This window comes from Tetrao urogallus, assembly GCF_951394365.1.
Source record: "Tetrao urogallus genome assembly, chromosome: 1".
In the NCBI taxonomy this organism is placed as follows: domain Eukaryota; kingdom Metazoa; phylum Chordata; class Aves; order Galliformes; family Phasianidae; genus Tetrao; species Tetrao urogallus.
Genome location: NC_136813.1, coordinates 158,065,108 through 158,082,235, shown reverse-complemented (window position 1 = coordinate 158,082,235; position 17,128 = coordinate 158,065,108). Strand labels below are relative to the sequence as shown.

The following is a 17,128-nucleotide window of genomic DNA, read 5'->3' as shown; positions in this document are numbered from 1 at the left end:
AATCATTCTATGATTCTATGATCTTCATAACTTTAAAGCAATCTGCTCCCTGGTGCTGTTTACTTTCTGTCAGGGTGCCTCCTGGACCAGCAGCTCTATGAGAGTCAGGACCGTGGGGCATCCCTACGTGGGACAGCCAGGAACATCCTGGCAGCCCAGTGCCTGTCACAGCTGCAGCCAAAAGCAAGGTAGCTGGCACACTGAGGGAGACCTAGTGCTGAGCACCAGGCACTTCCCTTGAGGTTTGGACCTGTGATTGAGCCCAGAATTGTGTTTATGATGATTCTGCTATGAGTGGTGTGATAGCTATGTGGACATATCATGTGGAGAGCTCAAATCTCAACATGACTTAAATGTTATCTTCTGACAAAATAAACTCATCAGAAAAACAAAGACATTTATTGCAAATAAAAAATCATACTCACATCATTAAATCTTACAAAGTGTAAGGAGGTCATTTTGCAAACTGTGATGTATCTGTGTGTACAGTGGGTGCCCTTTTTATCAGAACAGCTGCCTGGAACATGCATATATTTATCAGGAAGTGCCAAGGCAAATATCTCTCTATCTACAAAGGTTTCAAATTGGCTGATGACATTGTTCTGACACTTCCACATTTTCATTTTCTCTGAATCTGGCAGTAGAGGCACATAGAAAACACCAAACCAAGAACCTGGAAAAGAAAAACATTTCTGGTATTACTTGGCAGTCCTAAAAACCCCAAGATACGATTGATACACAGAGGGAACATTTTGTTTGCAAATGTCTTGGATTCACATGCAGGCTAAATCTGCTGTGCAGAAGATCTTTTCCAATGTAATTCTTTAAGAATATGACTGTAGCATATTGTCGTTTAAGTAAAATTGTTATATACCACAGGTAAGACTGCAGATAAAATGGAAATTTTTCATTGTTTGAAAGATGGATTAACTGAAATGATGATTGAATGAAAAGTGCTAGTAACTCTGAAATTTTAAAATGTTCAAGAAACTCAGGAAAAAAAAAAATCCTTTCTTTTCTAAAAAATTCAGAGGAACTTTCTGATTCCATTGAGTATTCTAAGGGTAATTTCCCTTTGAAATTTCTCTTTTCTTCTACCACTCTCTTGTCTTTAATCTCTACATATGCTCATAAGTGTGTATGTACACAGGTATATGGTGTATGTACACACTTAGCCCATCCTTATTGACTGGCAAATGATCATACAACAATTATTTTATATTCATCACTAATAGAATTGGAGTAGAAATTCCGAGTCCACTAAAGAAGGTAAAAAGAAATATTGGTAGGATCACATTCTGTGATGGGAATTACTGGGTGAAATTCCACAACCTGTGACAGACAACTCGTGAGATGAAATAAAAAAATCTTCCCTCTGTGATTTAAAATTAAACAACCTGTAAAAGCATTATTCAAAATAGGAAAGTATCCAAATGATATTTATGAAGCAGTGAATCCCAGAGTGCTTTGTTTATTCAAGGAGGAGACAGTGTAGAGCGCACAGAATGTGTGAGTACAAACAAGACAAGGGTTTGCGCTTGCAGCTGGAAGAAGCCAACATAGCTTCCCTGGTATACCAGGTCCACATTTGCACTTGTACCCAAGTGAAACTGGGCCATTTTTTCTTGGAATTATTTCCTCTAACAGAATGACCTGAAACCATCAACAGGCCACAAGGGGTATGATGGAGCAGGCAGAGGGGGAAAGCTAGGGAAGAGCACTTTCCCTTGTCCGTTTCTTTTTATTTGATGTTTTCAAGAGGGCAGAGGTGGCTTGAGATATATAATTTAATATATTTAGAAAGGCTAAATCTTCAGTGAGTGTGAATTGCCAGCTGACAATTTGTGCCAGATAAGGCTGTTCTCATGTTATTTACTCTTTCTGTTTTCTAATCTTTTTATGATTGAAGACGCAGTCACCACTGCAAAATGATAACTAGAGAAAAGGGAACAATGATGGTCAGTGAACCAAGGGCTCTAACAAATATGACTGCAGTAACTAGAGCAAAGTAACTTACGGCTTTCTGGATGGATATATAATTTTTTATACTTCGACTACATTTTTAAAGACCTTCCTTTAATTCTTGTTATATTTATTTCATCTAGTTCCCCACAAATGCTACATATGGGAAGGAGACCAGATCCCTCATGTATAGCAACTTAAATAACATGAAGTCTGTGTGGACCGACAGCCTTCTGTCCTCCCATCATCTCGCAATGCTGCAGCTGCGTAACTGTTCCCTGCTTACAATTATTTTCCTGGAAGTGTATATCAGAGCTGGGGCTCTAGCCCACTTCTCATAACATGAGTAACAGCTCTCTGCCAATGATGTTAAGAAGTTTTCACTCAAAATAACAAACTGAACTCTGCACAGCAATCTTCGTCATTCTGCTTTTCCCTCAAACATCCATCTGCAGGAGGGGGCAGGGGAGGAGGGAAACCACACAGGAATAGTGAAAATAATGAAAATGATCGAAGAAAGCAACATGATGAAATCCCCTGCTTCTTTGCCATTTTGTCCTAATCAAAGATTATCATTAATCAAGTAGCTGACTGTATCACCTCATTGTTTTTCCTCCTCTTTCTGAAGGAAATTTTGCATGTTAGTCTTCAATGAATGATGAAGAAATTAAAGTGCTCACGTTCTGCATTTTTTTACACGCTTTGATATATGGAGCAGGTGTGCACTCAGGCACATTCACACATCATCTTGATGGTTAAATTATGCCCTCAGAATAATAATTTCAAACCGTAATTCTCCATAATAAGAGTATGTATTTTACCGACTACAAAGTTTTCGTATAGGATGCCTTTTTCCTCCAGTGAAGAAGGGAAAGAGAAGAACAGCTACTTTGCCACTTGTGTGTCTACGGCTGAGACTCTGCACACCCCTCTGTACACTGGGCTCGCTGTCAAGCCACTGCCTGGCTCCAGGCCTGCCTGATTTTTTCAGACAAAATGTGTGGAGATATGCTTATACAGACAACAGGGTGGTCTGGTTGCACCTGAGTTTCTCAGCTCGGCAGCCATATGCAGTTTATAGGAAATAACAGTAAGATTGTAGCTAAGATTAGAAATGGTTGTCCCTTGTCTACTAATTGAGCAAACCAAGTGCTTCAATCCTACTCCCAGTGTATTTCTAAGTAGAACATATTGCTTGCCAACCACTAAATACTTTAATAGTATATACTGGTACCTCAATAACTGCCAATCCAAATGCGATCCCCATAATTATGTCCATATTTTTCTGAAGGAAATCGAGAATCACTGTTTTACACGTCTGAAAAATAAATTAAAACAATTAATTAATTATAGGTAAACAGGATTATCCTGATGCTGTTCGGAGCATATCCTCTAAAATGCCTTCTCTCTTCTCCCTATGTGGAAGAAAAACAATTTGAATTTACTCTAGTTTGTTGTTAACAATAACACACCTGTATGTACCTTGTGCTCTGAGGCAGATATCCAGCCCTTGCCTTCCCAAATATAAAGAAGAATTTGACTTTATTTTCCCACTAATCTGGTCTTTTAATTTGAGACCTCAAAGCCTGTTAGTCAGATCAGCCTCAACTAACTATATCTGGATATAAACCCAAGCTTAAATATTAATTTTGATGGATGACTGGTGGTCTTGGACTGACTGAAAAGAGAAGGATCATACCTGAAATATATATATACATAAAGTTACTGTTTTTATTTTTAAATGCATACTTCAGTTCTTATAAAGCCTACAAGTCCTTCAGATGTTGACAATACTCCTTTTGCAAACTGTGAAGCCAAGTGCAACTTAAATCCATCACAACTACAGAACTGTTCCAAACCTACATATACTACCACAAAATATATTGCATAGTTATATGCCTTCAACATATTTCCTCCATAGTAAACACATAGGTACTTTCCTTCCAATCCTTCTAAAAACCTCTTATTTAGGCTGACTCAGAACTGCACTTTTTTCCTGGATGGAGAGAGTTGAATGTCTTTACTAGAATCTAACAACACCATGAAATCTGTGTGTTCATGACAGCAATATCTTGCACCTGCAACAATTTCACTGATGGTTTCTTATGTGTTCTTTGAGGGTTTGCCTGAGGCCCAAAAGGTATAAAAATGTGGCCCAAACACCCTCTTTTCATACATTATTTCCAGATTGAGTTTTGGCATTCTCTACTTAGCCAGAGTTTTCCCATGCTTTGAAACAATATTTGCCTCTGCGAGACTACATAGTGAAGAAATCCATTTTCAGGCAAGACATTTAGAATAGTGTAGAATTAGCTCTGGACATTTGCTAAAATTTGCTTTGCACTGGATGCAGATCAGTGAACTTCATGTGACCATCATTTTAAAATTGCAGCTATTTGGCCTAGTCTTCCACTGTTTTTTCCCTGCTTTTCTTTGCATATTTACACTGCAAATATAAATATATATATTGCAAAATACATTATATTTACATAGTTACATTTCCATGTAAAGAGACAGATAAATTGTGAAATAAATTGAGATTTCTGCTGTCCACCCATTGATTTTTGAGTATATCTTTTTGTTACACATCACCAGGCATTTTTTCCTTATTACTGTATTAACTGCCACAAGCCTTTCAAAAGACCACAGTTGTTGCAAATCATGCTTTGAATGTGCTGCCAGGAAGCCCACAACATATAAGTGTCCTTCCAGTTGATTTTGCAAAATGAGCATGTTTTTTAGAAAAGGGCTAAAAAAAGCCAAAGGACCTATATTAAATGTGCTCATTTTTTAATATCCCTTAACCTCTGAGTCAATATGTCTAGCACCAAAATGAGCTCTGGTGGGAACATCCCCTTCCAAGGGAGAAGTGAGATCCAAAGAGTAGCTGATGTGTTGCTCTGACACAGAGGTATACACTGACCTTGAAGCCATAGTAGCAGTTTTCACCCATTCACACAGAATTCTGGAGTCCTATAGGTAGTGGAGTGCACAGCTGAAACAGAGACATCTCAGGAGGAGGAAGAGGCCACATGTTTCAGGCATACAAAATAATTAAACAACAGTTGACACAGAGGTAATGCTGGCTAAGAAAGAGAAGGCTAAACTTTGTCTTTTTGGGAAGAGATAGAACTGTTGTCTATACCAGCCAAAACTCTCTTAAAGCCTCTTTTATGAAGGAAGAGTGGAACATTGTACTTTTCTTACCTGTTTAAAAATATATCTGCTTCCAAAACGGACGCAGAGATTTTCTTCTTGATATGCTTGTTCACACTCACAGACGTTTTTGCCATCAATAACAAGATTAATATTGTTTCCCCAGTCGCTAGCCCCGTTGACCAAACCACAGCACTGACTCTGCAAGAAAAGAGGAAATGGGAAGATAAGGAAAAACCTGGTGGTTTGCCATGAGGGGAGAAGAGGAGGGGGGAGTTGAGGGGAACAACAATTTCCTTTCATCTTTTCCCATATGGACCTTTTCCAGATTGATATCTGTGTTAAACATCCCTTACATTTCCAAACCAGTTATGAGAGTGTGTGAGTACAAGTTGAAAAAAAAAAGAAAAAAGAAAAGGAAAAAAGAAAAGGAAAAAAGAAAAAGAAAAAGAAAAAAGAAAAGGAAAAAGAAAAAGAAAAAGAAAAAGAAAAAGAAAAAGAAAAAGAAAAAGAAAAAGAAAAAGAAAAAGAAAAAGAAAAAGAAAAAGAAAAAGAAAAAGAAAAAGAAAAAGAAAAAGAAAAAGAAAAAGAAAAAGAAAAAGAAAAAGAAAAAGAAAAAGAAAAAGAAAAAGAAAAAGAAGAGAAAAAGAAAAAGAAGAGAAAGAGAAAGAGAAAGAGAAAGAGAAAGAGAAAGAGAAAGAGAAAGAGAAAGAGAAAAAGAAAAAGAAAAAGAAAAAGAAAAAGAAAAAGAAAAAGAAAAAGAAAAAGAAAAAGAAAAAGAAAAAGAAAAAGAAAAAGAAAAAGAAAAAGGGAAAGGAAAAGGAAAAGGAAAAGGAAAAGGAAAAAGAAAAAAAAGAAAAGAAAAGAAAAAGAAAAAGAGTGAAAACACCAGGCTGTCAGTATTGGCCTGGAGCATCACACTTATGAGGAAAAGCTGAGTAACCTGGGTCTCTTCAGCATGGGGAAAAGAAGACTGAGGAGGGTCTGATGAATGTTTATAAATATCTAAATGGAGGTGAGAGGCAAAAGGATGAGGCCAGGCTCTTCTTGGTGGTGTGTAGTGACAGGACAAGGAGTAATGGCCTAAAACTTGAACATAGGAAGTTCCATACAAGCATTCAGAAGAACTTTATGGCAATGGTGGAGGAGCACTGGAAGAGGCTGTCCGGAAAGGTTGTGGAGTCTCCTTCTATGGAGATATTCAAGACCTGTCTGGATGCCTACCAGTGTGACCTATTATAGGGTACCTGCTTTAGCAGGGTGGTTGGACTCGATGATATCTTGAGGTCCCTTCCAACACCCACAATTCTGTGATTCTATGTGTAATAGAATCAAAGACCATTAAGATACTGTAAAGCCAGTAACTATGAATGCTAAATACAGCATGCATCAATGCTGGGTATTTTCTGTTTTCAGAATCAAGCCTTCTCTCTTAGCATGTGGTAAGTAACATTTACAGTAAAACACATATTGAAAAGCTAGGCTGAAAAAAAAGTAATATACAGGCATAAAAAACCCCCCCTGTGATATCTAGAAAAACAACTGTATTTAACGATGATATGCCCTTTAAATTAGAAATGGACTGAGGAAGCCAGGGCTTCATGTGGGGTTTGTGAAACTTAAACCAGGTGCAGTTTCACTTCATGTTCCACTTTATTCAAGCCACTGAAACTCAGGGGCACAGACTTACATTTGTGTCCTCCCTCTTTTAAAAACCAGCTGAAAATACTCATGTTATTTTGTATTAAAACAAAGGCTGCTGGACATAAATAAAGGAAACCTATTCTATTTAAACATTAATACAGTAATTATGAGATTTTTCATCTTGTTCACCTTTCAGCCATCCCTCTAGGAAGGTGCTTATTATATCAGGAGAAATAAATTGGCTCAAAAGCAGAAAGAAGAGCTGGAGATGAAATGGAAAAGAAACAAGCGTAATATAAGCTACCTAAATATTGCTTCTCAGTTCCTTTCACACTAGCAGCAAATACAGGAATATTTTAAGCATACACATTGAAATAATCTCCCATTAGGGAGTAAGAAAAAAGCAATAGACATTTTTCAGTGTATAGAAGCAGGTGACAGTAGGAGCATGTTGGGGACACACACCATAAATGATAATTGCGAAATTTGGGGGTATTCTCTGTGTGATGCCCAGCACCAGAATGGTACAAAGTGTCCACCTTCCAGGTGGGAGAAGTCCAAACATATATAAACACAGAAAAAACAAGTGAAAACAAAACTTCCACATGAAATGCACTGTTGAAGTCTTCCTCGTCTAATTTTCTTGCCTAAAGAGTGTTGGATAGTTCTTAGCTGGGATATACACCAAAGGATATACACCTTTCCTTCAAAAGGGAAATCTGTAACAAAGGAGAAAGAAGTCTTCTCACTAAGATGCTTATCTGTGTGCCAGTCTCATTTCTTGGGGACAACTGTTAAGGAAAAGCAGGCCTTTCAGCACCACAGTGATGAGACAGGCTCCATGTGTGCCCCATGTGCAGAACTGGCCTTGCTCTGGAGGAGAACAAAATCCTCCTCTAGAGCAGGAGCCATCCAGCTCTGAGATAACACCTCAGAAAGGGCAGTGTGGATGGTTGATTTCCAGCTAGGAGAGAATGTGATAGTGGGGATCAGCAGAGTTTGCTAAAATCTTATCACTGTTTGCTTAGAAATGGCATAATTAAAGGCCCTGTAAAAAAGAAGGCTAATTTCTGTAGGTACTAAGTAACTTCATCTTCCATATCCTACTGAAAGGAAACAGAAAAATGGTAGCTTGAGCAGGAGAGGAAGATCTTCTGGAGGTCAAGAAATGCTGCTGAGACCACCTTGCTTCAAATAGATGATTCAAATAGTACCTTGTAGGTAACCATGGCTAGAACAGAATCTATACTTCATAAAATGCATAACTTTCACTGTCATAATCAAAACTGTGGAAGAATGATGATACTGGTGTCAAATAACAGTCTCATATCAGTAGATTTATAACCAAGATGCAAATCTGATTTCTTGGATCCTAATTGCTATTTGAATCTATGAATTTTATCTATTGCACTCCATGGAGAATTACAAAAATTTAAAGTATATTTCCTCTAACATGTGTACAAAATTTATCTAGTAACCCACATTCAGTCTGCTAGGATGACAAAGTATGCAAAAAAACCCCACCTGTACACCAAAAAGAGCAAATGCAAAGACATGCCAAGTTTTAAACTTCCAGCATTGATTACAGGGCTTCCAAATCCAATAGGCATGCTCTACACATCATCTGAGTTCTGCAATATTACCACCAGTGTAATGAGCACATGACTTAGAAGAAGGAACTTATAACCTCTTACAGTCATGTCACAGAATAAGGGGATATTTTTTTTTTCTGTGTTGATTCATGTAAGAGATCTGTAATTTCTGTGAGCACACTGGTGGGTTTATAATCACTGGTGTGAACTTATGAGGTTTAAGACTTAGAGATATTTAGCTACCAATTTATTTCCTGCAGACTTTTGGAAAATTCCAACTAGAGTCGCTTGAGGATGTCTTCCTCAGTGAGTAACAGAGAAATGAGCTTTTTAAATCCTTATCAGCAGATCTGCCTTTATGTTATGCATCCTGGCTCCAACCCTCTTATAAACATTTTTGCCCAAAAACATCATGGAAAGCCCATGCCATATTGACGGAGAAGAAACCCCATGTGCAATGTTTTTGTTTAAGTCAGACCCTTTCCTGTCCCCATGGAATGAAATTCAAATTTATGGCAGAGTAGCCGTAAGTTGAAGCTTAAAGGCAGAACAGATAGCAACAAACCTTACTTTTAATTACATTTTACTTACCTGTAGCTGAAACTTCTGCCATGACTCTTGAACTTGTTTTGCATTTTCTGTACTGTCTTTCAATAAATTAACAGCCTCCTTAAGTGTCGCGTTAAGGACTTCCTCAAGCTGCAAGTCCAAATAGCTTATTAGTCTTCTATGGAGAAACAAAACTTGCGGAAGACTTCAATGAAAGTGCAGAATAATACAGTACCTGAGGTTTGTACACTGCTCCTAAAATACCCCCTGTGACCTGAAGGATCAGGATCAGCAGCAGTCCAATAAAAAACTAGGAAGAAAACAAAAGGGAGAAAAAACTATAGAACTTTTGACTGAATTGCTCTCATTTCTTTTAGGTGAAAGTTAATCTTTCATGTGCCTCAACAAACATTTGGGTAGAAGGAATGGAAGTTTCAGTCAGCTCCTTCTTTGGATATCAGAAAAGGAGATTCTTGAGGCAAGGTACGTGCCTCACCATCAGCTGGTCATCAAAACAAGGCACACTGTGGAGCAGTGACATGATGGGCAGCTTGTAGCTGGGAGACGTTGAGTAGGAGGACAAGGAAAACATTCTGGGAGGATTAGTGGCAGATTAACTGAGAAGAAATGCTATAGATATTGGAGGTGATTAGTGGAGGGAATTTCATTTGTATGGGGAAAAAAAATTAGTGACATGATCAGGCCTCTCTGGACTCTGTTTTCTATTTCATGAGAATACCCACAATTTCTTCTTCACTTGAATTCAAAAGGGGCTCAAGCACAAGGTATGCAGTACACATGTACAAAAGTAAGAGTTTGATTAAATAAAAATGGCCCCATTCTCATTTGATTCTACCATTGACCTTTTTACCAAATACATCTGTGGCCTGTTTAAGATAGCTAAATATTTTCCTTTCATACCAAGAACAGCATGCACCGGCTTTCCTTAATGGCACCACAGCACCCCAGAAATCCTAGGATCATAATGAGGGAGCCCACAGCTATCAACACGTCAACCCCGACAAACATACTGCTGTTGCTTATGCTCAAAGCCTGAAAAGAGAGGGAAAAAATCTTTCATTGGCAAGAAATTCCTCCTAAAAATATCTGTATCACCCAGAACAAGACAATTACTTAATAACTAATAAATATATCAATGCGCAACCACAGAGAAGTTCTGTTCCTTGAATAAACAGATATATAATTTTCCTTCTTAAACTTTCTGTTGGAGATCTTGGTGGAACCTGACTCTTCACAGTGTTCATCTCTGCACAAGATGAAAGTCAACCTCACAGAGTAAATAAAATTTTCATTTTCAAAGTATCTTTTAGTTTGATTTCAGTTGATGAATCTTTGCTTCTTTTTCTGCAAGTAGAAAAGACTTATTATCTTGAAATCTCTCCTACATTAGCCAAGAGTTAAATAAACAAAATCTCTGTCATTAGAAGGAATACACTCTGTGGCTTTTCCTGAGAGAACATTTCTAAGAGTAACGCTGGATATACTGGGGAAAGAGATAAATTTTCCAAAGCAGTTTTCTCTTTTTTCTTTTACTGCTTTTTCCCTTTCTTTTTCCTTTTTCTTACTTCTCCTTTTCCTTTTTCCTCTTCCTCTTTTTCTCTTTATCTTTTTCTTTTCCTTCTTCTTTTTCTTTTTTTTTTTTTAGGCATGATCTTTAATAATACCCTCAAAAATGAGGACTGTATTTTGCTGTCCGAGACATTCAACTAAACAAGTCGTATACCTCCATAATATTAAATATCAAATTATTCAGTTCCCACAGGACTGACTAAGTCCAAATGCCAAAACAGAGAGAAATGTTCAAAGAATATTTTCCAGTGTGGCTAGTGCCAAGATTAGAAAAAATATCTGGAAGTTTTCACATACATCTTCAAATGGAAATTGCAAACATATATAGACAAGTATAATTTTAAGAATGTCTTATTCTTCCCTCCTCCAAGTTGGACAGTACCTCCTGTTATTTATTCCTAGAAAGCTCTGTTCATCTACAGCCAAATCCTTATGGTCTCTTCAATTTTTACTCAGGCAAAACTGAACATTAGTTTTGAATGGAATCTTTGCCTGTGGAGAGGCAAAAGTGTAAGAAAATACTTTCAATTTTAGTGCCTATTCTTAATTCACAGTTTTTGTACTTTAACTATTGTTACTTCAGGAAACCATCTTGGGACACACTTAAGAGAGCTTTTCTAAATAGGAAATTCCTTCAAAAATAGAAATAATATTGTTGTGGTTTTCCAAGCTCCACTGCATTGTCTGAGGCATCATACTAGAGATAGTCATTTAGTAAGCATGGAAACTTTAGCTTCTGTAAAATGTGGACTAGGGAGGGAAATCTGTCATTCTGCAGCAAAGAGTGGCTGAGCTTTCCACAATTACCTAATTTACCTAAAGTCACAACGCTGTTGTGAATCAAGTCCTGTTATATCCATCTTCTGCCAGACATGAGAATCTTGGACAGGCTGAAATCAATAACATCATCAGCCAAATGGAAGAAATATTTAAAGCTCTCTTGTTATCCCCAGCATCTTTTGATTTCCAGATATACTGAAACAAAAATTACTTCATAACTGATGCACTGTGGTAGAGCAGCAAGGATTGACTTGCTTATTATACCTTAAAGGTGCAACTTGAAATCTGAAAAAAAAATAATTTTTGTAACATCTGATCATTTTTCTCATTACTACAGAGAGGGGATAGAAAACTTGCTTGCAGTTAAGATACAAGTGCCACTGAAAGCATATTTGGCAAAATGCTGGCAGGGCCAACAAGGCTGAAGATGAGCCTTTGCACAAACTGGAGCAGCTTCTGGTGTATTTCTTCAAGATCGAGGGGCTCCCAAGGCTGTATTTCTATAGCTTTGCAGGAAAGGAAAGTCATGAAATTTGAAGCAATTTAACGCCCAAAATAAAATCCAGGAGGGAGAATCTGGGATTTTTTTCTCTGCTTTGGGAAACCTATTAGTACATTTAAATCCTAGGTTATTTTGGAATATTTCCTTATAAATATGAGTGAAAAGGGTAAAATATTTTTAAGGAGCCACAGAAAACAGAAGAGAAAAATTCTTGCTCCCTTCCAAAATTACATTTATTGGAGAAATAAGTATTGTGTTATTGAAGACAGTGAGATAGTTAAAAATATACCCTAAAAGCATATAAATGCAACCCTAGGAATATATGGCTATACAGTTCTAATGGAGAAGGACACTGAAAGGTCAAAGATTAAGTTTTTCACACAGAGAGTGGTGATGCACTGGAACATGTTGCCCAAGGAGGTTGTGGATGCCCCATCCCTGGAGGCATTCAAGGACAGGCTGGATGTGGCTCTGGGCAGCCTGGTCTGGTGGTTGGCGACCCTGCACATGGCAGAGGTGTTGAAACTAGATGATCATTATAGTCCTTTTCAACCCAGGCCATTCTATGATTCTATGATTCTATGATATGCTCATGACTTCTCATTATTTTCTCTAACTCTGAAATCAACAAAATACCATCATTGTTTGTCACTTGAGGAAAAAGAGATCCACATTTTCCAACAGAAATCGGTGTGAAATTGCAAGAAATTAGATTAGCAACACTAGAAAGCCCTTTCTGTCATTACATCTGTGCTTACATCAACCACTTTTCTGAGTACCTGCACCATTTTTTTCTTAAACTTTATAAAATGCATTTATCTTTACCCTCATAAATCACCTTAATGAAAGCAGCACAGATTTGTGGAAATGCAATTGAGAAATTTACACAGGTCAGGCATGATTGCATATGCTTACCTCTTGAGCATCTTTGCTAACACGTATCCATATAGAGACTCCCAAAATTATGCAACCACACACCTGTGGAAGAAAATAAACAATATTTAGAAAGATTAGATTCAAATCCAAATTGCACCAGGCACTGGCCAAAATTCTGAAATAATTTCTTCAACATGGTTAAAGAAACATGAATTGCTAGAGCTTGGAATACTGATTCGTATCCAAGAAACTTCATAAGGATAGTTAAAACTTCAGTTATGCACCAAATCTCTGATGTTTCCACCCCAGAGGAACCATCATTTCTTTGATGATTTATGCTTGTGGTTGGGAAGCACACAAAAATTCTGTCAGATGAGAGAAGGCTATAAATTTCTATAGTATGTATATAACATGACTTTAAAGAACACTGTTTCTTCTATAATGAAAACAAGAGATTTGATAAGGAATGCTGGTAGAATGCTGTTGCTAGAGTTATTCAGGACATATATCTTTAGACATATCCTCTATGGTAAAACTATTAAGAGCAATTCTAACAGTCTCTCTGCTTTCTATATTGCAAAAATATCTGGCCATCTTAGGCTATTCCTCCCATAAACTGCATATTGTGATAGTTAATATTTCCATTTTTTAATAGAAAATAACCTTGCTCTGTCTCTTACCTGTGAAAGTTAGACATCTAAGTCTAAACTTTCTAGCTTGTCCTGGGCAGATATCTTCGAATGAGTTAAATCATCCATTGGTGCTACCAATTTCTTTCCTCTAGCTATAAAAGAAGCCTGGATTGAATTGCTTTAAGATGTCGAAGTCAAGGCAGATGAATCCCAGATCCAGACATATTCCCTAAACATCAATCATTCTCTAATTTTGTTGATCTTTGAGGTATTGTTCTACCTTGTGCCAGCCACAACATTGCTTGCCCTGTCTGTGGTAATTCTCACAAAGAATTTCTCTTTATTAGCAAGACTTGGAGACATATAATTAAAGATCTAATAATATATGAAGACTGAGAGGACTAGTAGGAAAGATAAACTGTGGAGGATCAGTCTAGCAAGATTCAGAACCTGTATGGATTTCATATTTCAGTGAGAAATGGCTCTGAAATGTGGTTACAAGCTTCCCATGAAAACTGGGACTATTTCTAACCTTTTAAAATTAAAAAAGCTATTTTTATATGTTTAAGATAATTTTTCCTAGAAAATGTTTTCCCTCAGAAAGACTCAGAATATTCACCATCAAAAATCATAACTACTTTAGCAGATTATTTAATATGGAACACAGCCAGCCCTCAGACATGAGTATCACACATTTTCTCACTCTAAGTAAAGCTCCTATAAGTATGTTTTAAACTTGAAAAAGAAAGTTGTACAATCGATGACAGCTATATCATGTTATCAAATTTAACTAGAACTCCCCACTGAAATCATCTGAATCCCACTGAATCTGGTATCACACGACTCTGTATTTGGGTCTTGTTCAGCAGCATTGTGTGAACCGTGTAGCTGTGCATCAAACAAAGCGTTCCTTCTAATGTGAAAAATTTCCACTGAAGCAGCTATTATTGCAAATCCAAACAAAATTTGGCCCATTGCCTTATTCATTATACAGGACCTCCCATAAAAAGCAGCAGAGCGGTCGAAGTAAATAAAGCTGAATGTACGGGAGCTTATCAGTATTTATTTCCCCCATTCAGAAAATAAAATAAATTTTTTAAATTAAAGTTTTCAGTAATGTGCATGTTTTTTTAGTTATAAAAAAGATTTACTTTAAACTCGTAAGAATGTTAAATTTCAGTAAAATTCTAATTTTTTTTTTTTATTTTCATCATTGTACACACAAGGTGTACAAGAACACACAAAGAATAAAACTGAAATTCCAAAGCAAATAGTTCTCTTCCCAAAGATCCATAATAAAACACCCTGTATTTGTTTTAACACTCCCTCCTAATTATTAGGTTTTTCTTAAAACTTCAACTAAAGAAACTTTCATTTTTAGCGATCCAGTGCTTTCGTATGGAATAAAGAGATTCTCATTTTCCCAGCACTGGAAGGCTGCCGCTGATTTGCTATTTTTGCTGATGAAAGATTTGGAGAAGGGGTCGCTTTGGCTGCAACTGTGACCTCAATTAATCAGAAGTTGCCCTGTTGTCAATCAGGCAATCAGGTTGCCTCAAACTAGGGATCTCATTTTGCACATTTGGTGCCAAAAATGGAAATTCGACACTTGCTCATGGTGTGGAGTGGCAGAGGCTTTACATGTGAGGGTGGCAGGTGAGGCTGCACAGCTTGCAAATGCTGAAGAGAAAGGAAAACTCTGACATAATTATCAGGTTTAATGCACCAAACTGTTAGGACTAGGCCAGGTTTAAGGCCAAGCTGGATGGAGCCCTGGGCAGCCTGATCTGATGGGTGGCAACCAGCCCACAGCAAGGGGCTGGAACTTGATGTTCTTTCAAGTCCCAACCTAAGTCATTCTATGATTCATTCTATGATTCTGTGACTAATAAAAGCTCCAGATATGCACCTGACTTCAAAGCACAGATCCCCAGAACACACACTCAGATTTCTTTCCCCTGACCGGAAAGATGCAAAACTCCTATCCCCAGGGGCACACAGTGCACAATCCATGGGGCCAAGGAGAGCTAGACCACACCACTTTGCAGGTCTGACATAACTTTTTCCAGGGCTTTGACACTCCAGAGTACGATGTAAGAACTGCTGCAAAAAAAGGCACAGGAAGGCTGGAAAGCCCAATCCTGATCTCCCACGGAGGAGACAGTCCCAGAGAGATCACACGAAGTTTAAAACAAAAGGACACCAGATAAACGTGTGACCGTTGCTGTTATCTAGATAAAGCAAAAGTCACCTTCATTTGTCCCAGTCAGTTTAATTTTCCACCTGCCCAACTTCCTTGTGCACCTGGGAGAGCAGCTGTGAGAGCAGTGGAAATTGCCGTTCTCTGTGTTTCACTGCAGCAATTTAATGATTTCCAGGGATTAGAGACACGAGTTTAATTCAAAGAATTCAGTTTCATTGTACTCTAACCGCATTCCTGTTTGCACCATGCCTGTTCTCCTCTCTCTTGGTAGTGCTAACCCCTCCCTTTAAAGAAAGTCAGTATAGCTGCATTTTGTGTCCTCCTTGACCCCATTCAGGCTGCCACAGGCACAGAAAATTCTTCCAGCAGGAGAATTTTTTAATTGTATCACCTTTTTAATTGTATCACCTTTTCACTTGGGAAATGTTCCTCAAGGCAGCAGCCATGCTGTGGCTGATAGTTTCACTTCTGATCTTGATGAACCTCAGGTGAACTTGACAAACCAAAAGCTAACAGTGAGGCAGAACATGACAGAAATAATCTTTTACTCAAAACTTCTCAGAATTCCAGGAGCAGAAACTCTTACAAACTGGCTGAGATATGGCAAATAGGCAAATGTGATTTAATCTACCCTGGGAAAGATGCCTGCCATCCTGTGCCAGGCAGAGGGAGGAACCCCCTTTCCTTGTATGCTGGAGGAACTCAATCATTTCAGTATGGCTCCCATCCATACTGCCAGCCCATACCATTTCCCAGAAATTTATTGCCCACCATCAGAAACTAATTATGACACTAAGCATAAAGCAAAGAACCACAGAGAAGGATATGAAAACCATTTATCAATTAGGAGGCTAAAAATATAAGTGCATTTTCCTATCTTCTATTGCAGCTATCCTTTCAGGATTGTGTAGTTTGTTTGCAAAGAGCAGACAGAAAAACAAAACAAACAAACAAACAAAAAAACACAAGCAAGCAAACAAGCACAAGAGAATAATATATGTTAAGATAATGGAGAGTCTGTTATCTTCTGACTCAAATGAGTGATGTCCTTTGAGATGAGGGGCACGTTTCAGACGTGTCTCAGGAAGACAGAACTCTGGCTGTTCTACTTTTCAATGTAGAGGAAAGGCATTTTTTGTAAGAAAAAGACAAAAGAAGAGCAAAAATTAAGCATTCTTCTCTCTCTGATTTAGAATCATGCTCTGGTTTCATTTATGCTCTATTATCTTCATAATTTTTTCAACTACAGACTTTGGATAATGTTGAACGCATTTAATGTGTCACTAATAACAATTTAAACACCAACTTACCCAAAATAAGAAGTTGAAGATGAACATGGAGTACTTCAAGCATCTGCTTACACCCGCCATTTTCAAGAAGCTGAGACAAAATTGAGAACTGCTGAAGAAACTTTCCTAGCAGTTTGACCTCAATAGAAAGGCTGTTCCTGTTTCTTCAGGAAATCTCTCAGACCACATCAAATGCACTGTGCTCTGCTTCTAAAGGCAAAAATTGTGACCAAGGCTTCTACAGTTATTTAAACAGTTCTCCACAGCTAAACATTAACCAGAATGCTGGGGAAGAACTACCAGGTGTTATCACCAAACCTAAGACTCTCAATGTGTCATTGTGTGTTGTACTT

General features: G+C 37.7%; 1 protein-coding gene across 1 annotated transcript; it reads right to left on the bottom strand.

Annotated features, from left to right (window-relative positions):
- Nucleotides 1-619: 619 nt before the first annotated feature.
- TSPAN8 (tetraspanin 8) lies at nt 620-16,856 on the bottom strand (the record flags this gene model as incomplete). Its single annotated transcript, XM_079546453.1, has 8 exons — nt 620-673; nt 3,197-3,280; nt 5,170-5,319; nt 8,946-9,053; nt 9,139-9,213; nt 9,825-9,956; nt 12,691-12,753; nt 16,797-16,856. The coding sequence occupies 8 exons, from the start codon at nt 16,854-16,856 to the stop codon at nt 620-622; spliced, it is 726 nt and encodes a 241-aa protein (XP_079402579.1).
- Between the last annotated feature and the right edge of the window lie 272 nt (nt 16,857-17,128).